The sequence below is a fragment of the Aethalodelphis obliquidens genome, unplaced genomic scaffold (genome assembly GCF_003676395.1).
Source record: "Aethalodelphis obliquidens isolate GAN/ISIS:26980383/991018 unplaced genomic scaffold, ASM367639v1 scaffold3, whole genome shotgun sequence".
NCBI classification, from domain to species: Eukaryota; Metazoa; Chordata; class Mammalia; order Artiodactyla; family Delphinidae; genus Aethalodelphis; species Aethalodelphis obliquidens.
Window position 1 is genome coordinate 67,873,996 of NW_020837947.1, and position 19,934 is coordinate 67,893,929.

The 19,934-nt window shown below is 38.3% G+C and overlaps 1 protein-coding gene across 8 annotated transcripts in view; it reads right to left on the bottom strand.

The window, feature by feature from the left end:
• The window catches only part of ORC3 (origin recognition complex subunit 3), a 60,991-nt gene that overhangs the window by 12,927 nt on the left and 28,130 nt on the right, over positions 1-19,934 (bottom strand). For all 8 annotated transcript variants that reach the window (XM_027090833.1, XM_027090823.1, XM_027090844.1 and 5 more), the window contains 3 exons: positions 15,346-15,462; positions 14,394-14,473; positions 123-256 (listed from right to left, as the gene is read on the bottom strand). In XM_027090833.1, the coding sequence (XP_026946634.1) occupies positions 123-256; positions 14,394-14,473; positions 15,346-15,462 (331 nt within the window). The remainder of the gene's footprint in view (positions 1-122; positions 257-14,393; positions 14,474-15,345; positions 15,463-19,934) is intronic.

Consider the following 19,934-nt stretch of genomic DNA (forward strand, 5'->3'; position numbering starts at 1 on the left):
ACTGATCACAAACTACGTTACCTCTTCATCTCTCAACACATCAGAACGTGGGGTTTTCCATGTTATTTTATAGTTAAATGACTGTCATAGCCAGTAGAATTGGCCAGATATTATATTCTCACCATCGAGGCTCTGAAACTGGGCCAGGAACTCCTCTATTCTCTTTGCTGTGTTGCCAAGCTGCTTTTCAGAAGAGGACTTAAAAACCTTGAAACATTTCTGAAGCATGGCCATCAGTTCATCCTTTGCCAACATCCTAGAACAGAATCAGTGACAGGAGATGTAATATAACTGGAAAATTCATGTACTTAAAAAACACTGTCTACATTTTAAATGTTTCTGGTCAGAAGAAGATGGTATAAAATGCTTCATGGGTAGCTACCAACTTTTTGGGGGGAGACTTTCCTCAATGTATGTGATATTCAGAAGTATTCAGAAGAGTTCTCATGATAAAGCTCAACTTGGAAAGTTTACAATCTGGGTTCATAGCCTGGTTCTGGCACTTACTATGTTTGTAACATAGAACACTTTACTAAACATCTTTGATCTTTGGATTCCTTGCCTGTGAAATGGAACTAGGAACTCACCTATTTCACAAGGCAGATGGAAGCTTAAGAATTCAATAAGAAGATGCATTTGAATGAGCACAGTGCTTTTACCACACAGCAGGCATTTAAGGTTAGTTTCCCTTTCCTTCAGATCTAAACATAAATAAGAGACAAGAAACGTCTGCTGAGGATGTAACACTCATGCTAAATGAAACCTGTTTGAAATGACCAAAAAAGTATTATCAGTGATTTCTTTATTATTTTAGCTAGGCTTTATATCTTCTATGGGCTTTGTTAACACCAATCAGTAAATCCACTGAACTTTAAAACTAGTAGGCAATTCTGCTTGTTCTATATAGCATAGGTAGAATGATTCTGTAATTCCTTCAAGGCCACAGAGGAAATCTTTGTTAGACATGGAAAATGAACACAGATATTCTAAAATTAAGATCCTGTTTTCAGGGTCATTACTTATAGGATCTCTCCCCTAAGATCATATTCAGTAACAGATGAAAGTACAATGATTAAAAGTTCTTACATTAATCATGAAAGAAAACAATCGGCCAAATCCAGAATATGGGTCATTCGGTAAGAAAACTATCTTATGTTTGACATTTTTCATAGTAAAAAATTTGGGGAAAATACTATTATTACTAAGTTAGAGAAAAAAATGAAGCTAAGTAGACTATGATTACCTCAAAATTAAGCTGGTTACTTCAACTAAAATTTAAACCCAAACCAAAAACAAAAATCAAAAAAAAAAAGACCCAGAACAAAAGCAAACGAACAAAACAGTCACACAACCAATAAATACAGAAACTGGCAGGGGTGGACAAAAAAGTAAACTTTTCCCTAGTTTTAAGAATATAAAATCTTCTCTTCCTCTTTCTACAACAGTGAAATAATTATCCAAAGTGTAATCTTTATCTGTGAATGAAGGGCAGCTAACAAACATGTCAAAGACAATGAAGCCAACACATTTAATTCTTGATTACATTTGAGATTATTTTAAATTTCTGGCTTTCTATTGCCCAGATGGAGTCAAACTATTAAGAGAAGAGAGTTAACTCGAAGTCAGATACGGCTGAACAATCTGTCATACGTGAACTTAAGCCCTACTCAGACTAGATCAGCATTTCCAGGCTCCAAGGAATCCCAGGCACTGGCTTGCTGTAAGGGCAGAGGCTGAGGAAACGCTAGAGGAGGTCTAACCTGCAAGAGCAGCACCCTGAGGACTAGCTCCCCAGGCCACAGGCAGCCACACCTCACATCTCTTTGCAGCTTACAGAACTGAATATTGAGGAGGGCAAAGCCCAGCCTATTATTCATTTTCAGGATGCAATAAAAAATGGCATTATGTCACATAATTTTGAAATCTAACTTTACCAGTCATAATTTTTAACGTGGCATTTGATTGGAAGGGGTAGCTCTTTCATCTCAGGTATAAACTTCCAGGGATTCAGACAGTTATTACTCTTTTTATTCTTAGCCAAAAACTATGTTCTTATTGTTTCCAGAGTAACAAAAGACCTTATTCGTTCCCAAGTACTCTCAGGTTTAATATAAAACAAGACTTGAAGTAAGGTTGATTAGAGCAAATAATGTGAACCCAAAAAAGTCATTAATTGAAATTTTTCAATTAAATTATATATATTTACACAAAGAACTAACAAAGATGCCTGCTATCATCACTATTATTCAGCATCATTCTAGAATCTATTCTACAACAACAAAAATGAAGCAAGTGGTACAAACATCAGAAAGGAAGATGAAATTTATTATTTGCACAGGATACAACGGTAAGGTTAGAAAGTCTAAGAAAGCTACAGAAGTATTAAAGAGTGTAAAGGGTGGGTGCATATAAGGCAAATACATATGTGTGTGTATATGTACACACACGTCAATACCTTACAGTTACATGTAATCAATGTCTTAACATTAAACTATGGAAAAAAGAGCATGTTCAAAATGGCAACAAAAACTATAGAATAGGGCTTCCCTGGTGGCGCAGCGGTTGAGAGTCCGCCTGCCAATGCACTGCCGATGCAGGGGACACGGGTTCGTGCCCCGGTCCGGGAAGATCCCACATGCCTCGGAGCGGCTGGGCCTGTGAGCCATGGCCGCTGAGCCTGCGCGTCCGGAGCCTGTGCTCCGCAACGGGAGAGGCCACAACAGTGAGAGGCCCGTGTACCGCAAAACAAACAAACAAACAAACAAAAACTATAGAATATTATGACAAACGTGTAAGACATAGCAAAAAAATGAAAGCCCTGAATAGACATTTTAAGTTCTAACTCTCAATACTGTAAAGATATAAATTCACTCCAAATTAATCCAAAATTTAATACTTTTTGAAACAAAATTCCAGTGGGCATTTTTTAAAAGCCAAAAAAAATCACTCTGAAATTAATCTGGAAAAATAATTGTTCCTAAAACAGGAACAAAGTGTGTATACTTGAGTGTATGTAGTGAGTGGGGCTATTAATATATCAAAAGGTATACGCTACAGTGATTAAAATCAGATGGTACTTTGTATAGGAACAGACAGGACGATAGAAGGAAATAAGAATCTAGAAAGAGATCAAGGTATATATGAGAATTTGGTACATGACACAAAGGCACCACTTCAAATCAGTGGGGAAGAGATGGGGAGTACTGGAAATAACTAGTTTGAAAAAAAACAGATCATTACCTCAATATATTTCAGAAAGAATAAAAATGTTGGGGAGGGGAAAGAACCAGTCCATCAATCATGAACTACTAGAAGAAAAAAAGAAAACTATTTAAGTCTGGTAACATCCAGCATCAGCAAGAGTACAGGGAAATAAATACTGATACATTGTTGGTGCAAGTGTACAATAGTGTTTATATTTTAGACTCAGAAAGTCTATGTACTTATTTTGTGGAAATAAATATACTAACGTGCAAACACAAACTCACCCTCAGTGATTACTGTTTGTAACAATAGAGAATTAGAAACAACCTAAACATATATCAAACAAGTGACTAATTAAAGTGTTACACTTTCAAAACAAGGGATACTACATAGTGGGGATAAATAATGAAGTAATACAAGTGATGACAGCTAATATTTCTACGCACAGGTATGTATACCAGGCGTCATTTTATCTCCACAACACTGTATGATGAGATACTATTATTATTCCCATGTTAAGAGATGAGAAAACAGAGGCACAGAAGACTCAAGTAACTTGCCCAGAGTCTGGTTGGCAAAGCTGGGATTTGAACCCAGTCTGGCTGGGCATCCGTGCTCTTACCGATGATCTTATAGTGCATCTCAAGACACAATGTCCATGGTAGAATATTAGGAGCAAAACAAATAAACTACCATGACAAAAACCAATCAGACAAATCCAAAAAACAAAAATGCAAATTGTGGAACACTGTATAGTATGATTTAATATATGTTTGTGCCTGCAAAAAAAATCTGAAAGTACAAACTGCCAACAGTGGATGACTGGCTTTCAAAGTTATATAACACAAGGGGTAATGTCAGAAAAGTACTGTTATGTTTTCATTTAGATTACTGTTAGAGTGACTCCAGCAAGCACTTTGGACAAACCACACCTAACTGAACAAAATTAACTAAAAATGACTAAAAAATAAAAATTAATTTTATCTCCCCAAAGTTTGTTACATATAGCAGCCCAAATAGAAAATTAAGGATTGAGGGACTTTCCTGGTGGCACAGTGTTAAGAATCTGCCTGCCAATGCAGGGGACACGGGTTCGAGCCCTGGTCCGGGAAGACCCCACGTGCCACGGAGCAAAAAAGCCCGTGCGCCACAACTACTGAGCCCGCGCTCTAGAGACCATGAGCCGCAACTACTGAGCCCATGTGCCACAACTGGTGGAGCCTGCACACCTAGAGCCCGTGCTCCCCAACAAGAGAAGCCACCACAATGAGAAGCCCGCACACCGCAAGGAAGAGTAGCCCCTGCTCACCGCAACTAGAGAAAGCCCATGCGCAGCAACGAAGACCGAATGCAGCCAAAAAAAAGAAGAAAATTAGGATTGAGTCTAGCCACCAGACCAGCATTTTTCAAACTGGGTTTTCAAAATAGGTTTCAACCATTATTAGTCAAGAAACCATTCATTCATTCAGTCAGTCAGTCATTCAATAAACATTTACTGAATACTTACTAATACCAGGCATGGTTCTGGGCATTTAAGATACACCTCAGTGAATCAAAAAACCCTGTCCTGGGCTTCCCTGGTGGCGCAGTGGTTGAGAGTCCGCCTGCCGATGCAGGGGACACAGGTTCGTGCCCCGGTCCAGGAAGATCCCACATGCCGCGGAGCGGCTGCGCCCGTGAGCCATGGCCGCTGGGCCTGCACGTCCGGAGCCTGTGCTCCGCAACGGGAGAGGCCACAACGGTGAGAGGCCCGCGTACCAGGGGAAAAAAACAAACAAACAAAAAAACCTCCTGTCCTCATGAAACTGACATTCTAGCTGGGCTGGGGGGTGGTGCAGAGATAACAAACACTATCTCATATTACTATATATGTTAAAAATTGGTATTATGAAAAAATATTGAGCAGAGTTGGGGGGAGGGTTTGAGGGCAGGTAGGTTTCAATTTTAAAATAGTTATTAGGCCTCACTGAGATGACATTTGATCAAACATGTGAAGGAGGTAAGAGAGCCATACAAGAACGTACTTTTCCTGAGAGAAAACAATGCATGCAAAGGCCCTACGGTGGGTATATGTCTGGCCTGTGCAAAAAAACAAGGAGGCTGAGGTTACACAAGTGGAAGTCGAGACCGAGTGATAGGCAATGAAATCAGAGAGAGGGAATGAAGGGCTAGATCATGTATGGTCATTGTATAGATGCTGGTTTTACCCTGAGTGAAAACGGGAGTTTTGAGCAAAGGAGTGACATTATCTGACATATTTTAATAGGATTATTTTGACTGCTATTTTGAGAAAAACCTGTAAGGGAGCATATGTGGAAGCAAGGAAGCCAGTTAGGAGGTGATGGCAATAATCCAGATGAGAGGTGACGGTGCCTTGGACAATGGTGGTACCAGTGAGGGAAGGTGGCAAGAAGAGGTTTGGTTCTTGAAATATTTTGAAGGCAGAACCCAAGTTTTTGGCTTTGAACAATTGGAAGGATAGGGAGACTGCAGGAAGATTCTAGGTTTCAGGAGAAGATCAGGCATTCAATTTTGAACATGTTAACTATGAGCTGTATATCAGATATCCAAGTGGAGGTGTCAACAGGTAGATGGACATAAGAGTCTGGCACTCAGGAGAAAAGTGTGGGCTCTTGATTAAGCCCTGGGGCACTATAATGTTAGGATGTCAGGGAGAAGAGAAATTACCAAAGACTGAGGGGGAGGAACATGCACTGAGGTAAGAGGAAAACCAAGAGAATCTAGGCCCTCGAAGTCATTAAGGAAACAGTGATGAACTGTGTTAGATGCTGATAATAGGTTAGTGCAAATGAAGACAGAATTGATCGTTTAAAACACTTAGCAACATGAGGGTTGCCGGTGACACTGATCAAAGTATATTGCTAGAGTGGACAAACCAAATCAGCTAAAGAGAGAAGAGAGGAGAGAAACTGGAGATAGTGTGACAATGCTTTCAAATTTTGGTGGATTCCATCTAGCATTTACTTTAAAAGAAATAGAATAAAATTGAAAAGTAAATACAGTTGTCCCGCGGTATCTATGCGGGATCGGTTCCAGGACCCCTGAAGATACAAATATCCGAGGATGCTCAAGTCCCTTACATTAAATGGTATAATATTTGCACATAACCTACGCATATCCTCCCAGATACTTTAAATCATCTCTAGATTACTTATAATATCTAATACAGTGTAAATGCTATGCACATAATTGCAAATACAATATAAATACTATGTAAATAGTTGCCAGTGCATAGCAAATTCACATGCTTTTTTTCCTGCTTTTTAGAACTTCTTGGAATTTTTTTTTTTTTTAATATTTTCAATCTGTGGTTGGTTGAATCCATGGATGTGGAACCTGCAGATACAGAGAACAAACTGTACCAAAGTCTAAAAGTTTGAAAGCCAGCACGCTGGACTACTTTAAAGAGAAAGGAAAAACAAACGCGTCTAAGACACGTTTCATTAATGCTGAAAAAGCTATTATCTTTAACCAACTTGATTAAGTGATTATATCACTTTTGCGTAAATGGTTCAAAACAGACTGTGATACTTCATGTGTTGAAAGCTTTATAGGTTGTTATTTTTAAAAAAAGTTTCCTTAACTAAGACAGAAAGAGAATCATTTAGCAACCATTTAAAAGCAATCATCCTGCAGGGCAATGAGTGTTCTGCTTCATCATGCAGAAAGGCAACAACTTCTGGTTAAGTACTGATTATATAAACGTCTGATTGAGAACAGGCTAGAAGGAGAAACTGGCCAATCCATGGCTAATACAAAGATCTTCCGAATAATAAGTTCTCAAGTTCTAAACAGATACTACCAGTATAAAACAGCTTCAAAAAATATTCAAACACTCAAACCTGCAAATATATCAACAAAGACTAGAAGAAAGCAAAACAAAAAGGCTTACAAAAGAAACATTCACAGAGACTGTCTTCTTCCAAGACAACACAACAAAGTAATCACATATGATCCTAACAAGTGAAATAGAAACCAAAAATATGCATAATTCCTTTTAACCTTGATATTTCATATCAGACGCCACTTCCTCCAAGAAACTGTTCGACCTCCCAAACAGAGGTTAACTGTCCAGTCTATTAGTTTCTTAGTGCCCTAGACCTCACCCAGCACAGCACTTATTACTCTGTAGTCTACCTGCCTGTCTACTTATCCACCTTAATCTCCCACTTGGCCAAAATTCAGTGTGGGTAAGGACCCCACACTGTGTCATCTTTGTCATCAGTCAGTGACTCCACGTTATCAAGTATTAAAAAAACATTTTTTTTAATGGATGAACAAGGCAATGGCCATGCACTGAAAAAGAATTTCATGACCTAATGTGAAGAATAATTTCTCTATTTTCAAATTGGCTCATGTAGGGGAGCACCTGAAAGTCACGGGGCCCTTTGTGGAACACCATGCTCTTTTTAGTATGTCAAAATGAATCCAGTTAACTCTACCATATGGTTAGAGACAACTTTAGAAACATAAAATATATACCTATTTTATTGATGTACTACAAGTACAATCCTGAGTTCAGAAGAAATAAAGTTGTCAAACTCAGTTTGATCAGCAATTTCTGATTTTTTTAAATTAATATTTCTTAGCTACCTGTTCATTTTACAAGCAAAAAAGTGGCAGTACACACTAAATTTTTAATAAAGAAAAACAAAATACAAATGCAGATCTTGTTTCTGTTTATTGAGATAAAAACCATTGTTCACTATTAGCAGTGGAATACCTTAGTCTAGTTTTGGAACTAATTTGAGATCAACTGCCTAAAGCCATCCAGCTTCTTTTTCTTTGATGGCTTCATTTTTTTCCCTCAATTTTGTACCCCTTTTTTATTCCCCTTTATTTTCTAGAACAGCGTTTCTCAAAGTGTGGTCCCTAGACCACCTGTCCAAATGTGGTGAAGTGCTTCTTAAATGCAGATTCCTGCTGACCACCACACCCAAGCGCCCAGCAGTCAGATCAGAATCTTTGTGGGGAGGGTAGAAATCTATACATTTAATACCTCGACTGATTCTTATGTACACCAAAGCCTGAAAACCATTACTCCAAAAACAGTGCCACTCAGCATCTTCTGCTTTCAAATGAGCTTCAACAATTCAGCTGTTTGATTTTACCACCAGCACACAGAAAATTGTGGAGGGCCTGATATGATGCAAATTCAGGATTAGCAATCCCTGTTCTAAAAGAAATCATATTTTAGTGGTGCAGTCTCACATAGCTTCCACATGGATAAATCTTGATCATCAAAAGTTAGATTATTGCTATTTAGGAAGCACCTCATATACTGTGGAGCTGTGTCATTTTTCATAACAAGATCTTTAAATATCATCAAAATTTGATCTGCAAAGTCAAGAAACAATGCATTATTTAGACTCTAAATCTCTAGCCTCTTTGAACTAAGCTAAAGTGATCAAATGTTAATATTATTACTTGAGTCATGTTTTCTTAACTCAATGAAAGCTGAGCTGACCTGCTAATATATTACTGTTTAACTCAAAAGTCTTATTCAGGAATTAGAATAATCTCTTTCAGCCTAAAGTAAATTCCCTCAGCTATCACTCAACTTCAATTTACAAATGTGTTTCTATGGCAAGCTCATAACGTTGCTCTTGGGATAAGCAGACTAGACACTGTGGCTCCTTTCATATACATGCCTGCACACTGTGCCAAGATGACTAGTGTCAAGATGGGAGGGGGTCTGAGGCCACAGAAGCTTGCTCTGCTGGCTCATTTTAAAATTTGGGGGGCTTCCCTGGTGGCACAGTGGGGGCCCGTGAGCCATGGCCGCTGAGCCTGCGCGTCCGGAGCCTGTGCTCCACAACGGGAGAGGCCACAACAGTGAGAGGCCCTCATACCGCAAAAACAAAACAAAAATAAATAAAAATAATAAAATAAAATTTTGGGTATGCTCTTATCATGGACTACTGGCCACAAACCCATATAAATTTCTTTTTATACTACCTCTCGAATAATTGGAATAGGGCTGAAAAACTGACTGAACTTTGTTTGAAGATTCGGACTTAAATTCCAGCTCTGCCAACTGCAGAAAAGTCACTCAACGGTTCTGGCTTTGGTTTCCTTATTGGGGAAAAACAATGGGATAACTCTAGATGAGGGATTTTCAGTTGACAGGGTGGGGGGCACAGTAAATTCTCCTAAGAAGAGGGGCACACTTTTCATTACCCCCAATCTAAGAATCATTGCTGTGGCGCTCCACTGGTACTGCTGGCAGAGGGCAGTGTGCTTCAGTCCAGCTGAGCTCTCATGGGCCTATAAGTTGAGGACTTTATGATTTCTGTCAACCCATAAAACCTTATTACTGAAGCATGGTTTTTCAAATTTTAAAAATTCTCTGTCTAGTGTTGGATTTTTAGGTGGCTGTCTAGAAATTTTCTCCAATAGAAAACAGATCAATGTTTCCTCTTAATGTCTTTCATGCCTGACGAGGAAAAGCCACTCTCCCAGCTCAATGCTCAGCGTAATTTTTACCACGTTCTGTCCCCAAATGGTGTTTTAACTTAAATATACCCTTATATTAATGACACGCAGTTGAGTGAAAATTAACCAACTCATATCCTATAAAAGAATGTAGTCTTCATGCTCCAAGAGTTGACTGAGAGAGCAAAGGTTATGGAAGACATGCAGGACCCTTGTACTCATGTCAGATTATGACATATTATAAATGCATGCTCTCATGCCATGGTGCAACTGAGCCCACACGCCACAACTACTGAGCCCACGTGCCTCAACTAGAGCGCCTGCGTGAGGCAAACTACAAAGCCCACACGCTCTGGAACCCACACGCCACAACTACAGAGCCCAAGTACCCTGGAACCCGTGCGCCACAACTAGAGAGAGAAAGCCCACACACCACAGCTAGTGAGAAGCCTGCGCGCCGCAACAGAAAGAGCCCGTGTGCCGCAACAAAGATCCCCACATGCCACAATGAAGACCTGACGCAGCCAAAAAAGTTAAAAAAAAGAAAAATGCATGCTCTCCACACATCAGTGTCTGCTGCCTACATTTTTAAATAACTGTGATATAAAATTCTATAGGTCTTTTTCCACTCATGAATACTTGACATTTTTCAACATTATTACAAGTTCCTTGTAAATATTTCTTAATTGAGATATAACTGACATATAACACATTAGTTACTGGTATACAATACAATATATGTATATTTTGTGAAATGATCACCACAATAAGTCTAGTTAACATCTGTCAACTCATGTAGTTACAATTTTTGTTTCTTTTGATGAGAACTTTTAAGATCTACTCTCTTAGCAACTCTCAAATACACGATACAATATTATTGACTACAGTCACCCTGCTGTACATTACATTCCCAGGGTTTCTTTATTTTACAACTGGAAGTCTGCACCTTTTGATCACCACCAATTTTGCCCACCCCCCCACCTCTGGCAACCACCAATCTGTCCTCTGTATCTATGAGTTCAGTGTTATGGCAGGATTTCCCTCTTTTTATTTCTGAATAATACACACATACACACACACACACACATACACACACACACACATATCTTCCTTATCCATTCATCCATTGATGGACACTTAGGTTGCTTCCATGTCTTGGCTATTGTAAACAATGTTGTAATAAACACAGGGGTACAGATATCCTTTTGAGTTAGTGCTTTTGTTTCCTTCTGATAAATACCCAGAAGTGGGATTGCTGGGTCATAAAGTAGCTCTATTTTTAATTTTTTGAGGAACCTCCACACTGTCTTCCATGGTGGCTGCACCAATTTACATTCTGAACAACTGGGTACAAGGGTTCCCTTTTCTCCACACCCTCATCAACACTTGTTTTTCTGTTTGTTTTAAAAAAAATTATTTACCTATTTATTTTTGGCTGCGTTGGGTCTTCGTTGTTGGGTCTTCATTGCTGCGCACTGGCTTTCTCTAGATGTGGCGAGCGGGGGCTTCTCTTCGTTGTGGTGCATGGGCTTCTCACTGCAATAGCTTCTCATTTCGGAGCTTGGGCTCTAGGCGTGCAGGCTTCAGTAGTTGCGGCACGTGGCCTCAGTAGCTGTGGCTCGCACACCCTAGAGCGCAGGCTCAGTAGCTATGGCGCACGGGCTTAGTTGCTCCGTGGCATGTGGGATCTTCCCGGACCAGGGCTTGAACCCGTGTCCCTGCATTGGCAGGCAGATTCTTAACTACTGCGCCACCAGGGAAGTCCAACACTTGTTATTTCTTGTCTTTTTGATGATAGCCATTCTGACAGGCAATATCTTATTGTGGTTTTGATTTGCATTTCCTTGATGATTAATGATGTTTAGCACCTTTTCATGTACCTGTTGGCCATCTGTATGTCCTCTTTGGAGAAATGTCTATTCATATCCTCTGCTCATTTTTTCATCAGATTTTTTTTTCTATTGTGTTGTGTGAGTTCTCTATATAATTTAGATATTAACCCCTCATCAGATATATGATTTACAAATATTTTCTCCCATTCTGTAGGATGCCTTTTCATTTTGTTGATGGTTTCTTTAACTGTGCAGAAGCTTTTTAGTTTGATGTAGTCCCACTTGTTTACTTTTGCTTTTTTGCCTTTGCTTTTGGTGTCAAAGCCAAAAAAACACTGCCGAGACCAATGTCAAGGACCTTACCACTTATGTTTTCTTCTAGTTTTATGATTTCAACTCTATGTTCAAGTCTTTAATCCATTTTGAGTTGATTTTTACGTATGGTGGAATATAGTGGTCCAGTTTTCCCAACACCATTTATTGAAGACTGTCCTTTCCCCATCGTATATTCTTGGCTCCTCTGTCATAAATTAATTGCCCATGTAAACATGGGTTTACTTCTGGGTTCTCTATTCTGCTCCATTCATCTATGTGTCTGTTTTCATGCCAATATCATACTGTTTTGATTACTATAGCTCTGTAATGTAGTCTGAAATCAGGAAGCATGATGCCTCCACCTGTGTTCTTCCTCAAAACTGTTTTGGTTCTTCAGGGTCTTTTGTGGTTCCACACAAATGTTAGGAATTAAGTACTTTTTAATGGTCAAAAAATATTTCAACAAGTAGATCTATGGTTATTTAAACATGTCAGTTTCCAGATAAAATGGATTTTTCAAGAGAAATATTGCCATTAAAGTACTTCTTAACAAAAATTTCAAATTGGAAATGTTACTAGACTATGTTTCTAACAGTACCTTAGTTTTTCTTTCCAAAGTAACATTCAGTGATCATTTTAACCTTATTTTCTCTTATGACTTCAATTATTTGACGACAGAAGACAAGAATGTCTGGTTTCCTAAATTCAGATATTTCCTACTTAGAATGCCTAAACTGATGAGTGTCCCTGACTTTTTCTCCACATCTAATCTGTACAAAGGGAAAAAGAAGAATTCTAGTTTGGAGGATGCCAGATTCCTTTCTCTCTCGTAGTTTCCAGACTCTTGCCTGCCCTTGCTGTAGCAGCTATTGTATATTTGATCCTTAGTGTTTTTAATATTCCTATGTTTCTGACCTCAGCTTAGCAAAATGACAGAAACTTTGCTTTCTGTTCATTGCTTCTGCTTTACTCAGATCCCCACATCCCTATTTTAGAGCTTAGCAAAGAACAGTGGAAAGTATAACAGCTTTGAAGTCAGACCTGGATTAGAATCCTGGTTCCATCAACAACTATGAGATCTCAGGCAAATCACTTAAACCCTCTCTATGCTTCAGATTCCTCAGCTGTAAAGTGTGGCTAACAGTGTCTGCCACAAATGTGCAATGAGTATTAGACTCAGTACTACTCAGGAAAATGTACTGAAAGTGCCCAACACAGCGTGGCACACAGCAAGCCTTCATAAACCCTGGTTACTACTGTTCAATAGTGCATACCATTACTATTATTGCTCACATTTCCTTACCCTAATTTGGAACTGGCATTCTTGATCCCTGACTTGAACCCCAAGATTGCCAGTGCCAGGGAGATGCAGAAGGAGAAGAACAAGTCCCTCTCTGACAAAGAAATCTGCAAATTTGGAAATACCCAACTGGAAAAGGAAGGCAATTACTAATCACGAAGGTTAAAGAGGAAACCCAGCAAGAATCAACTGGGTGTTTGAGATAAGTATGTTGACTTGAATAGAAAACAAAAGAAGTCTCAGAAACATTCCAGTTGAAGTATATAAATACATAGAAATCTGTTACTGGCATTTAAAAAAATGAAATAAAACATAGCTTTTCAGTGGCAATCTAGTTTCCATGAGGAGTTATTTTTCCAGATAGCATAAAATTAGTTTCCTATCTTAAACTGCACCTGCTAGATTACTAACATTTGTATTATTAAGTCTCCGGACTTAAAGTGCTTTTAATGTGAATTTTCCTCCTACTGTGCCCATCTGTTCTTTTCTTGTGGGCCCAGGGGAAGCCAAGACTTAATAAATATTCAGTTCTCAGACTTTTTTATGATATTTTCATATAAGCATTTATATCCACTGAAGAAAATTATAAGACTGTGTTCAGAAACTTAACTCCACTTGATTTCCCTTATCTCACTATCCACGTGGTCATTATTTTTATGAAAGACTAAGAAGTCACCATACATATAAGAAGTAAAGCCAAGGAAAACAAATAATTATAACTTTAAAAGGTAAATTTGTCAGGGATAGTAAGTGATCTTTGATATCTGATAACACCAAGATATCTTATTTATTCATATAATATTAGACAAATAATTTATGACTTAGCCAATATTAAATTAATGTGGATAGAGCCAGCTCAGGTGGGAGAAGGCATCAGCCGTGGCCTCCTTCACAGGATGCATTTCACCCAGTGACGCTGCTCCTCTGCCCAACCAGGTCAGGGCCACGTGAGCTTGCTTTCCATGACCACCTTCCCTACCATGACAGCAAGCTGGCTGGATAGAAATGATCCATACCTAAGTTCTCCCTGTGTAGTGTCAATATTTCACTAAATAAACACTCATTTTACTTAAAAAGTCAAAAGTTCAAAAACAAGGTAAAACCAGCAAAGAAATGGATGGTTGCTACATTAAAAACACTATAAGCTACAAACATAAATTCAAGACATGTACAAATATTAGCTACAACATGGCTACTTATGAAACTCCCTGGCAGGCAGAGTTCTGGAGGCAGGTGTTACTTATTGGCAGGCTTAGAGCAGACAAAAAAGGAAAAAAACAAACTACCTCAGCAGCTGCAAAGCCGATGCATACTCCTCTGAATCCCGTATGTTCTTTTCTAAACACGTGCAGTACAGCTCTCTGATCTGGAAGTGAACAGCACACTTGTGAGGAATCAAAAGTGATCTCCTAAGTTTGCACACTACGTTTGGAAAAATCATAAATGGTCAAGTCAAAAAAAATAATGTCATTAAAAACAGCCACTTTCTGTAGATGACAACAGACTTGGCATATATCACATGGATCAGGCATTTACATAAAACACCATTCACATGAAAGCAAAATGAGACCATATTGGGATTGGCTGATATCACCGGTCACTTTGTAATAAGAAAATTATTAAAATGATGATGTGATTACTAAAAAGGTTTAATGGCAGAAAATGTCTTATAAACAAGTCATTCTTACATATTTATATTTGTTCTCTAAACCTTTTGAGTTAAGGATGCAAAGATTTAGGAATACAGAATTCTTCCATTGCATTCACTTGACAGGTGGTTCACAGGTTTATGCTATGACACGAAGGCCAGCAGAGCATAATTTTGCAAGGAGCAAATTCTTAAACTGCCTCCTTTTAGCTCTGGGCGTAATGCAAGGTTAACCATTAAATGGTCTCAAACAGATTCCTTTTTCCATTTCACTAAAGTGGAGGATCAGCTCTCTCAGTATAAGTGACAAAGAAATGTTAAAGAAAACAAGTTTAAATGCCTTAGCACATGTACATTGGAGAGAAAGCAACACCACTTGGATTCATATGGCTGTTTCTAGTTGTGGCCATCAGACAAAAAATACTGTTTCAATAACGAGTAAAGTATACAGCTGGAATGGATTTAGATTGCGTACTCACTGCAAGATTTGGATCCATTTCAAATTCTGATGCCTGAATGCTACCAAACTCAAAGCAAAAAACCACTAATATTCCTACTTTGTAGATTCCAAATGAGTAAGTTCTGGTTACCTGTCGACCCAGTGGGTACTTGGGAAGAGAAGAGGTGAACTGATGAAGACATCTCAAAACCAGGAAGTAATTTGTATGGTAAACATGCAGGTTTTCTAGTAATGACTGTGTTTCCTCCTAAAAAAAAAAAAAACCATAGAATACATTACAAATATGTAAGCCAGCAATTAAAAGAATAAAATACTAAAATCTAATTCATGGGTATATATATATAAAATTTCCAGAAAACTGATGAGAGAAGATTCAGAATTGCAAATTAACCTTAATCCTGAGAATTTTTAATGCACACAAAATCTAGGATAAAGGCTGGATATTTTGTATTTAGTGTCAAGTCTGGCGATATTTCACACACACCAAAATTAATATTGTAATTTAATTTCCTCCTATCTACAGCACTGCCACAATAACTTGGCCCCCAAAATACAAGTGTGCAAAAGAGCGACCGCGGGATGCCTGCCCATGCTAGTCACCTGGTGTGTACCACAGCAAGGTATGCCCATCACCCTCTACCTCACTGGCATCAGAAGGGTGAGGAGATCACCAGAGCGCCCACTACCAATGTAATTAACGGTTGCTGAGGTTCCGCTTAAGATGTATGTATGCTTTTCTTAAAGTCCTGGTAAAGTTGTGTTTGAAAGGGAAGAAGGAGAGACTGTAGAAGAAATACTGCAGGTGTAAACTCCTGCTTTTTGCTGGGAATCTCCAATACTGGTTTAGTCACTTTACCAACTAAGGGGAAAAAAAAGTGAAAAAGAGCAATGTGAAGCCAACAAGCTTTATAATTTAGAATCCAACAAGTATGATATGGGAGATAGTGTCTTAAGAAACCTATGGGATGACTGAGCTCACAAATCAGTTTCAAAAGGTTTTTCTTGGGGGTGGGGGGTGGCTGGAAGTGATTATGTTTTCTAGAACCTTCTGAAATGGTTTAGAAATTATTTTAAAACACTACGTCCTATCAAGCATTTTTCAGGCCTCAAATACTTTTATCACTGCTTATTTCTGTAACATTTTCTTAAGAGGATTATGATCTGTGGCATGGTCTTCAAATTTTTTTCTCCAATGAGAAGTCAAATAAAGGACTTTAACTACTGGGCTGTCTTTTTTTTTTCAGTAATATCTTGCAGATACCCATTATTTTCAGTGGTCAACCATGCAGAAAATAATACCTCAGATATCAATAAATTCAAGCAAATCCAACATATATAAACCAACAAATCTGATATATTTTCCTAAACTCTAACTCAGAAATCAATTCCTTGGTCAGCGATCTATGGACCATTACCTGAAAGCATAGGGCAAATGAAAGAAAAGATTTTAGTATCAAAATGTTTTCCCACCAGTATCCGAGTTAGTTGGAATTTCAAAAATCTAGGTCTCCTATCATAACAAAGGGTATTTTAACCACCACTGGCAAGGTATATTTTAATTCTATTTTCACTGTAAGCTATGACAGAGACTGCATAAAGCCACTAACTGTTTGCCTTGATGTGTGATTAAACAGCTTTTAAACAGGGGCAATATTCTGGAGAAAAAGGAATCTATTACTGAGTAATAATAATACTTCTTGCTGCTTCATGCACTACCTATTACTTTTGCTTTGTGGAGTAACTGTAAATACAAATAACTAGGTGATACAATAGAAATGAATGCCATCTTCACTGAATTTACTTGTATGTGGAGAGAAAAGAAATACCTGACACAGTATGGGCAATGTTACACGCTCAAGGAACTATATGCCCTAGAGTAAGTGTGAGAGGAGGGATACGAACATGTTTTCTCCCGGAATGTGGATCACATCCCTGTGCTGAGTGGAATGCTAGCATTTAAAAAACATTTTGTTTGGTTTTGTTCCTATAATATGGCAGACTAGTTCATGTGAGGAAATGGAGTTCTGGTTCCAACATTGGAAATAAAACCGGCTACATGGGACTTAATTGAGAGAAGATCTGTGATATCTTTCTAAGAGATTTTCAAGAATAATTTTGACCATCCCAAATCTTTGCTTTATGTGCTGACTTTAGAACCTAATCTCCATATAAGAAAGATTCCACTGTTATTTATATCTGTGTGCTTATCAGCTGCAGCAGAAAACATCACAAATGACTAATTTAACTTTTTCACGTAACCTGTTCTCTAAGTTCTTTGTCTTGCTGAGATACCTATCTGCAAATGCCTTTATCTAGGCAGGGCAACAATCCTGATGCACTTTAGGAACACTTTTTCATAAACTTAAGTCTGGTTTTAATGTATGAGAAAATTTCCCACTTAATAAACACATTGCAGCAGCATCACAGTATGCTCATGCAAAAGCAAAGCCTGTTGAAACAGTACTCCTGTTTTCCAAGCATTAAAGTTTTCCTCGGGCATCATTTCTGTACCGTAGTCACAGCTGCCACTGTTTTATTTCATAGTTGTGTTTAGGGTGGTCCTTTTCAACAGAGATACACTGCCTAGAAATATTTATTATTTCCCAAAGAGATATGTTTTCTTCTGTTCTTGAAAAATGAAGACCTCTTGGTCTCTACTGATCTTTGAAACAGATACAGGAACAGTGTGCTGTAAGAAAAACAGAACAGAAACAACCTCCTTGCTCTTCCTCAAACGTTCCAGACATGCTCCAACCTCAGGTCTTTTGCACTTACTGTTGCTCTGCTTGGGACTCTCTTCCTACAGATTCCTGCGTGGCAAGCTCTACAAGTACCCTTTATTAAAGTCACCTTCTTGGTGAGGCTCTTATTTAAAATTTCAATCCCACTCCCCATGCACACCGTCCATATTCCCTTCCTTTCACTGTTTTCACCTTAGCAATTATCACTAACATAGATATTTTACCTACTCATCTTGGTAACAGATAAGCTCCACGAAGGCAGGGGGTTTTGACTGTTTTGTTCAGTCCTGTACTAGATTAATACCTGGCATACAGTAGTCACTCAAAAAATACTTGTTGAATGAGGAAGTGCGTGAATGAATGGAGGCCAACACGCAGTCTCTCTCCTAAATAAAAGCAACCGCTTCTGTCTTGCTGGGTGTGGGCCAGACTTAACTAATTTTTCAAAAGAAGACAAAAGTCTGAATTTGTGATGTAAAATATCTCAATTTGTAAATGTTGCCTCAGATTAAAAACAAAAACCACTATGGACCTAAAAAATCACATTTATAGCAGGCTGTCAGTTGCCAGTCAACGTGTAATACACCCTTTTAAATCAGCCATCTCCAATCACTTCAATTCTGTCATTCATTCAAAAATCATTCATGTATTATTGTTTACTTACATGACAAGGCCTCTATCATTACTGATCTAGTTACTTTTTTTTGGAGAAGCCAATGACTATGTAAAACTTAAATATATATATATAGATAGATAAAGAAAACTTGAGTAGAATTACATTTGCCATGATGCTTAGTTTCTGCATTTATTTCTCTTCTTACTTCCACAGTATTTATCACTTTCGTGTCTAGAATGGTATGCATGGGGTGAAGAGTGATCTCAAGAAGATTACACGGAAGTATGTAAAAGTGACTAAATTTCTGCAATTTATTCCTTTCAGATCATGAAAAGCTGGTAAAACAAACATTGAATTTCTGGATGAAAACGCATCAGCTGTCCAAGAACACAGCATTTTCTTATTTATCATCTTGATAGAACTAAGTGTTATTTTTCTCATTAGAGAGAAATTTTGGCTGACAGTGTTTCCCAGATCACATGGCAGCTACCTAGAGAACAGCAAACCACCGTTTTCTCCCAGCTCGTAAGTGGCCTGAGTGCCAGTCCTCTCATCTGTCTCAGGCTTTTGTCCTGCATACTCCTACCCCAGCATTTACATCAGAAGCACGTGATGAAGGGTTTGGATTTAAAGTGTCAATTCCTCACACACTACCAGGCTAACGCCTAGCTTGTTTGATCACGTTTGGTAGTTTGTTTGCAGTGGTTTTCTTTTTTCCTTCTCTTTTCCTTTTATTATTAATAAATCTATTATTAATAGATTTCCCCCTTCCTTCTGCCCTTTGGTTCTGCCAAAAGAAACAGAAAGAAGAGGCATGGGCAAACGTGAAAGGCCGGTCTGCAACAAACACATGATAAGCATGCTAAATGGTGACCAGAAGTCCTTGCCCTACCACTAACTTGCTCTGTGATTTCAGATATTTCACTTCCTTTCTCTTGGCTGCAGTTCCTCACTTGTAAAATCAGCATGCTCAATCAGATTATCTTTGTAATAGTAATATATTACAACTCTAAGACATTCTCTTACTTCCCACTCTCAATGGAGTTAAAATCTAATTGGGCACATAGGCATAGTGGCATGAAACATTAAAAGTCAGAATAATAAAACTTCAACTGTCACCTGCAAGAGACTGAATCTAAGTTTTCTACATACCATGAAGTTTAACCCTTTAAGGGCTGAGAACATGCCACATAATTTTAAGTAAGATTTGAATAAAAATACATAAATTGATTTTCTTAGATGAAGTACTTGGAATTAGTCACTCATTAAATATACTGAGGATAATGTAATTTCTTGGCAAGACAGGACCAACATGAATAGCAGTTCATTACTAGTAATATAGCATGTGGTCGGTATAGAGAG